Source organism: Armigeres subalbatus, chromosome 3, assembly GCF_024139115.2.
Source record: "Armigeres subalbatus isolate Guangzhou_Male chromosome 3, GZ_Asu_2, whole genome shotgun sequence".
Taxonomy (NCBI): Eukaryota; Metazoa; Arthropoda; class Insecta; order Diptera; family Culicidae; genus Armigeres; species Armigeres subalbatus.
The window spans coordinates 143,253,466-143,262,327 of record NC_085141.1 but is presented as its reverse complement, the minus strand read 5'-3'; the positions used below and the strand labels follow the sequence as shown (position 1 = coordinate 143,262,327).

Below are 8,862 nucleotides of genomic sequence, written 5' to 3'. Positions count from 1 at the left end.
CGTCTTGTTTAGTGTCCCAAGGACGTGGATGGGAGCAACATAAAGCACTAGTCTGTTTCTACCAAACAATTCTCTGAATAAAAATCTGTCAGCTGTAAGAAATCTGTGTTTGTGAGTTCTACAAAGTTTAGTTTAGCACTCTGCAGCCCTGTATGAACGAGTGTATGTTCTAAACTACTAAACCTAGTGACGAACGAGTAGGTCGCATCTGGACAGTGATTTATCATGAGTATATCAGAGTAAAATTGATTTTCACATCAGTTGGTATCCATTTTCCCTTATCTCTTTCTCTCTCTCTCTCTCATTTATCTATACTAACGGGGAAACACACATACATACATCGGAGAAAATGACAGGATGCTTGTTCTTAAGGATTCGACGAGAACAAGAACACATATCACACCAATAATGATGTTATTGAAAAAAGAAGGCGTTTTGTTCTACAATAGATTGGTCTCAAACAGCGAATGGACTGATTGAATACAAAGGAAGGCAGGAAGAGGAGTTAGTATAATGGAATCAATTTCATCGGGACACCTGGACTCCACCAAGAATGCGAAATCCGTTGTTACAGAGATACTTTATGAGCTTCTGTGAATGAAACAACAACTCCAACTATTTGGGGATTTTCATGTTTATCTATCATAATTTATTTATATTATATCATTGTTTTCCATAAGAAAACTTAAGATCATTAAAATTCCTTTTGAATAATACACAAAAGAAACCAACGCATACAATTCAACGCAGCAAATTTAATTTGTAGGTATCGTTACAAACAAAACAATTTTCAACTCATTTGCGCTAATCAAGATATATCCAAATAATTACAATTCAAAATTTTGCTTGGAATCAAATTATCCATTATCTACTATCTCTTTGTTCTATTACATAATGTCCTAATACGCTCAGCTTCGAACAAAAAAGTTAGCGTCTACAATTGATTTTTCTTTTTCGCGTTTCTTCATCTATATATGTCCCGGAGATTTAATAGCTATAAGATTCGAACTTCTCTTTTCAAAACTATAGTAGGACTTCCTGTCTCGTGGTTTGCCAGGTTTTGTTTTATTTTTTTCTGGAGAACGCGCTTGCTCTCACACAGCTCGCGGATATCACAAAAAATAGCGCGTTCTCGGACTCAGCTGCATTCATTGCTGTCCGGACTGGTTCTTGTTGCAATTGTTGTGTTTGGTTGGGCAATGTTATAATTGTAATTTATTAATAGTAGAAGTAATAGTAAATAGAATGTGTTTCCTGCTGCGCCGCGTTTGCTGCTGCTCATCCTTCAGTATACACTCCACGACTCGCGCGCCTCCGGCAACTTGCTGCTACAACTTAACCGCTCTTAAATAAAAGAATGGCCACCTGTCCCAGATAAAAGTAGATGAAGTGGCGCGTTTCGTGCGTCACGTAGGAGCCGAAATTCCGGCCAACGATGCAATGCCAAGTGGGGTTGTACCTTTTGTCGAATTCTTTTTTGATATATGCGGCAATATCCTGGCAGAGAAGAGGGAAAAACACAATAATTAGTATTGCAATCGCAAGGAAACAGAACTTGACATTTTTTATGACATCTAAGTTGCATGTGCCTATTATGTAGCACTGAAAAAAAAAACATGTTACATTGAATAAGGCTTAACTCTACTAGGGTAGTGTACTGGTTTTGAACTCTTACGCAAAATTATTGTCCACACTCAATTTTTATTTCTGCAGCAAATTATAAAACTGATATTCCGGTAAAAAAGGCGAATTACCCAATTATTTGCTGAGTTTTAGCAACAAAACGCCGCTTAAGACATTTTAAGTGAAAATTATTTGAACGTTTTTGCCTTTCTTTGCGTGTGCACACAAAAAAACACTAGCCGCTTTTTCTTATAGCAGTCCTTGAACGATTTTCCCGCAACAATTGCATTCGACGGAGTACAAACCCCTATACAGAAAATCCAAAACTACCCAAAATTGGATTGTTTTCACTCAAAATCGTACCTTGGGCCAATAACCCAAATTTAAGTTTATAGTTTGCCTTCAATCACATGCAAACAATTTACCCAAAGCTGAGTTTAATTAACGAATTGAGAATATTGAATATAGCCAAATTTAAGTTATCGGGCCGAACCACCCCGGTGAGGTGCTTGCGTCTTGCTCTAATTTTGACAACAAGCTGGTTGTACCGCGGCATCCTAGATCGATTTCAAAGTTGTTTTGATTTCCGCCCAACTTACCAGAATGTATCATTTTACGATACGGAGGTGGCGCACAAGTGTCATTTTGGTTGATTTAGCTTTGATGCGTCGCAGCATGCAAGAAATAATTAAAATGACAGCTGTGAGTTGCTTCCGTATCGAGTGGTGTGCCCCGAAAACGCGAGCACTTTGAAACTTGGATTCCGTAAGGAGTGACCTTAAGAGGGCGGCCCATAAAAAAAATTGAAAACGTGTTTTTTGAACCACCCTAGTGCCAAGCTGAAGATTCACAACGCTGACACCGAGAGTCGACGCTTGCTGCTGTTCGTGCACATGCCGTCCTATTCAGTCGCACATTCAAATTCGGGAAGGACTAGTAACTTGATTGTGTGTTGGATGTCAGCTATTATTCGCATTCAAGCGACTTGTTCAATTCACGTGCCTTGTCTAAATTTAGCATTAGAGTTTAACGTAAAATAATTTTTCCTCCCACTTGAACGGCAGAACAATAGTGCAAACCAATGTTCAATCTATGGTATCCAGCTGGGAGCTGCGGACTCGATCGATTCTAATTTTCAACATATTTTGCTTGAAACCCGCAAATTTCCTCTCAGTGTTCAATGTACACGCTACGATTTCCTCACATTGAATAATCATTATGTTTATCTTTTAAAAATTAATTTCAAAGATTTCGTTGATTTACTGCATTGCATAAATTATTGTGCCGATCGCAAAATTAAATCATACTATTCAGGTATAAAAAATCCTCGATAGGTTTGAAATGACACCAAATAATTGAGTTTTGTTAGAAATAAACTACAATTAGTATGAGTTGATTTACACGTGTACTCTCTCGGCTGCGCTCAGAAGGCTCACAAACTCTCTCGATGCAATGGATACTTTTTGACAACTTGCTTTGGAGATTTTTTGACAATCGTTTTGACTCTATCCGCAGCTCCCAGGTATCCAGTATACGGAGCATTGAGATTCTCACGTCCGAATGTGTGAGTGGCGATAAAAGGAAAACAAACACTCCTAGATGGTGCTACTCAGCAAAGTTTGGGTAAAAATTAGTATATTTCCATATATTTTTTGACTCCTTCGCAACCATTGTGATGACTCGATCAATTTTGAGGTTATGAGCAGAAGGAAAACAAACATGTATTTACACATGCCGAATTGCACATCAGTGTGCGAGCGTTAAACGCAGGTGGGTGTCATCCATATCTCGCACAATGGGCTTGTTTTGCAGCCAACATTGCGAGACTGGTCCCCACTGACATTTCTGGATCCCAGTGGGAATCAAATCAGATGTTGGTAAACAACACAAATACTACCATAAATTTTGCTTTGAGATGTTGGCTGCAAAAACATGGCGTCGTGCCAGGTGGCTGGTTAAACGTCACTCATCTCTATTGAGGATGGGATGCATTGCAGAAAAACCCAACTTGATTCACCGAGTAGAGATACTGCATATCTCGCATTCAGGCAAGACACCAACCTTATATGGCGCTATTATGGTTGGATGTACCATTTTCCTAATAACTTTTAAACGCAACGATCAATCTTTATCGAATTTAACAGTGATCTACTATTTAGGCTCTAACTGGGAGGTTTTACCCCCTGTCGAATGCAACTTGTTACGAGAAAATCATTTAAGGATTACTATATGAAAAGTTGTCTAATGTCTTTCTAAGCCTTTGTGCACACACATATACACGCGCATACGTACACCCATAGACACGGGCAGACATTTGTTCTGCTCGTCGAGCTGAGTCGAGTTGGTATATAACATTATGGGTCTCCGAGATTTCTATGAAAAGTTCGTTTTCGAAATGAAATAATAGTCGGTACAACTTTGTTGTACGATAAAGGCAAAAAGGTATGAAATCGACTATACAGCGTGGCATAGATAAAAATAAACACTTCACATCTCCTATAAACATTATCAATAAAACACACATCTCTCTCTCTCTTCATTGGCATTACATCCCCCACTGGGACATTGCCGCCTAGCAGCTTAGTGTTCATTAAGCACTTCCACAGTTATTAACTGCGAGGTTTCTAAGCCAAGTTACCATTTCTGCATTCGTATATCATGAGGCTTACACGATGATACTTTTATGCCCAGGGAAGTCGAGACAATTTCCAATCCGAAAATTGCCTAGACCGGCACCGGGAATCGAACCCAGCCACCCTCAGCATGGTCTTGCTTTGTAGCCGCGCATCTTACCGCACGGCAAAGGAGGGCCCCTCACATCGCAGACAAAGAAAGATAATTCTCTGAAAATACAATAGGGGTATTCACGTAGCGCTTGGTATTCAGTGTATTCCTTGTATACGTGGTATATTTAGCCAAATATTTACGAGCTGGTATTTCTTACAAAGGAAATCAGACTTACGCGACTGTATGTCGATACACTTCGATTTTGATGTGTATTTGTTTACACCGATTTAGAATACCATGTTCAAGGGTATTGATTTGATATTTTTCAGAAAATAAATAACAAACGTAGAATCTTGCTCTAAATAATCGAGGTTCGACAAGTTCCTATGTGCGTACCGGTTTGGGCTGTACATGACATTTGAACGAGGCTGCTTTTCTCATTCTTATATGCTGCGTTTTAACAGGGGAAGTGAATTAAACAACTTAGTTGAGTTCAATTGACTTGCCAAAAGTTGAACATATTCAACTTTATTTCGTTCAGGTGAATTAAATAAAGATGCTTACACGTTCAATTCGCGTTTAATTCAAGCGACTTGTTTAATTCACATATCTTGTCTAAACTTAGAATTACGGATAGCGCTAAATAGTAGTCGAAATATATGTCGCATGCCTGCATATTCATCAGTCCGCTCCTTGCATCTAGAAGTATTTTAAATTATTATATTATTCTCATTAGCATATTATTCTCAAATAAGCTACAACCAAATCGCCCCAGACCATTTGAACAATATGCAATTATTCTCTCTTTTCGCTATACTTTGACATAAGAAAATATAGAACAGATAATTTTGTTCATTTACACATCAATATACAGAGTACACTGCGTGGAGCATTCACATGAAAGCAGTGGTAAACATTTAGCAAATACGCCTTGGTAAAAATTCCACCCTACATGAATACCCCTAATGATTTTTTCAAGTTAATTTCATCAAACTTTCCAATGAAAACACCCTTTACAGCAGGATCGTATCAAGTGTAGATGAAGATAAATGCGAGCACAGTACAAGCGATTTTCCTCACCTCAACTTGTGAAAAGTAGTGGTTGGTAGGTTGATAATTGGTTTATTAGTCACGCTTTCAAGTTTTGTTCTTGCTTTATAAAGGACATGGATCCACGATTGTGTCAACAGTTCAACACCATCAACACTGCTTGCTTACCTCAGACATCACATCAGGAGAACCCTCAGGCAATTACGTGCTTCGTAACTTGCTAATATGATAAACCTTACAATGAAAGGGGGCAGCTACAATTTGCCTTTTCATCGTGATTTATAAATGGTAGGTGATAGGATTATGAAGAAAGAAGGATAGTTCATGTTATTAATGATAATATTATTATTCTTCGGGCGTTTAATGGGCACTAGCACTGTGGCGATGAAAAAACTAATTTATGAAACAATAATTGAGTCGTGCAGTTCATTATCAAACTAGTTGAATAACTACAAAGTTGGTGAACCAATTATTGGTTTCGAATGTTGATGTTTGGCACGTTTAATTGGCCCGTATGAATAAAAAGTATAAAAATCTACAATATGTAGTTACTACTTTATAGTAAGGCCCACATATAGTAAAGTTGCTTTGGTATAAATAATAAACTTTTTCGAACATAGTAAATACTTTAAAAATAAAACTTTCGAAAATAAAAGGTTAGTATTAGTATCTGTCAAAATTTGATTTGTTTATGTTTTGTTGTTCACGTTGCTGTTGTTCCCTACTATATTTATTGAAAGTTCAAATTCAAATTGGGTAAAACAAGACCAGCATGAGAGAAGTTTTGATTCTGGAACCAAGAATTTGCCATCGCATTCCTTGAGTTTGGGAGTTAAACCCAATGGTCAGCTTTTCCAGCAATTTGACACATTTCCCTGATATTACGCTTGCTCTGGTATATGTAATACATTTACGCATTTTTTAACGAAATTATTGTTTACGCACCAATTTTGATTTTGGAATCTTTGTGAGGTATTTCACGCCGATTTTTTGAAGTTATTTTACGCAGTTTTATATTATAGTCAGGGGTACCTGAAAACTACGCAGAATCGATTGTAGTTGAAGTGATTTTGACAGCGGTTTTTGAAATCTGCTGTTTTGTTACGTGGATGTACGGCTTATCAGAGCAGGAATGTTCACATTTGCCATTCACCGCTACTTCTCGTGATTCGATTCAGTTAACAAATGTTTCGTCAAGCATTTTACGCCCACTTCCAAAAATCGATATACTGAAGTCGGTTTTTACGTGGAGAAACATACCGCGTAAATTCCAAATAACGCGCAAAAAACGACTTCAACCAATTTTTACTATCTCCTGATCATTTTAAAAACCGCGTGAAAAAAGTTAAAGAAAATCTGTGTAAAAACCCGCGTATGTTCCAAAATTTGTGAAATAATTCGTTGCGTAAAAACGACCGGCGTAGAAAAACGAGTGAAAACCAACCCCAGCGAATAAACATTGATAGCTATCACCTGGGAAGGGACCTATTGTTTGCTGTTGAAAATTGGCCAGATCGGATGATGGGATCAGAATTTATGACCAAAACACTATTTGCATGCGCAAAACACGCTAAAAACACTCACTCATATTTCTTAATATTTTTTTGACACGAGAAATGCACCAACACCGCTAGGTGGATAAATTAGTTTTTTTAGTTTAAGTTACTGAGGCTTTACCATTGATATAGACATTCTAGTCTCCATAGACGAGCCAACGCGAAGGCGGGAGTAGCCAAATGAACAGACATTTAGTGTAGCCAAACGAGCATTACGTCACGATTGCAATCCAAGCAACAGAGAATGTGACGTCAAATTCGCGTGATACGCTGTGAAAAAATGGAAAAACACACAAAACCGAAATGACTCAACCATGTCTCCGCTCGTCTATGAAATCTATAGTGTCTAAATTTGCCATGTGTAACATAAAACTCGTGCACAACAGTCATTTTCTTACTTAGTGTCGTTACAATAAACAAATCGTGAAAAGGATAGCCTTGACTTCTTTTAAGTAAAATTATGAACTCGCGCAGTTACCTTGGGGTGTATACCCCAAAAGCCTAAACGATAAGGATAGGATAACGTTACGCAAATCTTACGTGTCGTTTGTGTACATTTCCTGTTGTTTTGCATTCTACAAAATATATTGCCCACTACTCGTGAGGTCAACGAACAATGTTAAAAGCGATGATTTCCAACCTTTCGCAAACAGACCAGATGCAACTCACAAATCTAAGCTGAGCTAAAGCGGATATTTTACAGAACGAAATGATAAGATAACGTACTGACAGGAACACGGAAAAATACAAGATACTATATTAAAGAGGTTATCATATCTGAGATTTATAGATCGTAACGTAGGTAGAGAATTATTTCATTCAAATACATGTACAATGTTGTTATATTCATTATACAGTGTTGATCCGATTTTGTCTATCCCTGATTTTATCACGTTTTTTACAATTTTGTAATACAAACAAAATTTGAAATTTTTAGCCTTCTTTTTTTTCGTAAATCTTTCAGCAAACAATGATTTTCATGAAATAACTTTCTCCGCCTGTTAACAGTTTTTCAATTTAGTTTATTTTGAATCATTTCTGTGTAGGTACTTGCCAAGAATTTTTAAAGCCTTTTTAGGCAAGAAATAACGGAAGCCGTTCACGTATTTTGCCTTTCCAAGGCATAATCTGATTCATATTTGTGAAATTATTTAATTAAAAAATCGAAAATCATTTTTTACGATTTTATCACATTTCCTATTTTGTCACCTCGATATTCGCCAGGGTGATAAAATCGTGATATTACTGTATTATGCTTAAGATACGAAATTTATGGCTTTTCACCAGTGGCGTTTCCCTAACCTCAATCTACCTGTGCACTGAGTTTAAATTTAAGGAATTGGGTTGCGGAAATGCCTAGAATAACTAGATTTTGATTAGTATAAACGACTCTGATAATTTTCTTTTCCATTTGGGCCGTCAAAATATCAAAATTTTCACTTTTTGGGTCAGTGCACAGGTAAAAAGTGAGGTTACGCGACGCCACTGCTTTACACCTGATACAACCGAAACAAAAGCACACCAATTATGAATATACCTTAGAGAGCACATTAATGATGATCGGCTAATAACTCAGGCTACACTACAGCATTCTTATTGGGTGTTCAATAATAGGCGAGGATTGGGCTGTTAAAATTATGTTGATTTCCGCTACGTTTGAACGCGATTTTATTTTCCACCTCACTGTAGCTAATTCATCTCATCTCAAATCAATGGAATAAAGCACGAATTTCGATGCTTATTTTCGCTGACTTGATTTGTGTTCATCGCATTAAATTGCATTCCGCCCGCCTGTTTTTTTATACCATATAACCATATATTATACATTCCAGAACTTTCAAATTCTCAACAAATCCGGATTTTGATCATACAGTAAAAATTATTGATATTATATCTACTAATTTTT

The 8,862-nt window shown here is 37.2% G+C and overlaps 1 protein-coding gene across 2 annotated transcripts in view; it reads right to left on the bottom strand.

Annotated features, from left to right (window-relative positions):
• Window positions 1-735: 735 nt before the first annotated feature.
• The window catches only part of LOC134221220 (dynein light chain 1, cytoplasmic), a 65,529-nt gene continuing 57,402 nt past the window's right edge, over window positions 736-8,862 (bottom strand). For both annotated transcript variants that reach the window (XM_062700419.1, XM_062700420.1), the window contains exon 3: window positions 736-1,497. In XM_062700419.1, coding sequence (XP_062556403.1) covers window positions 1,336-1,497 — 162 coding nt within the window. In that variant the 3' untranslated portion in view covers window positions 736-1,335. The remainder of the gene's footprint in view (window positions 1,498-8,862) is intronic.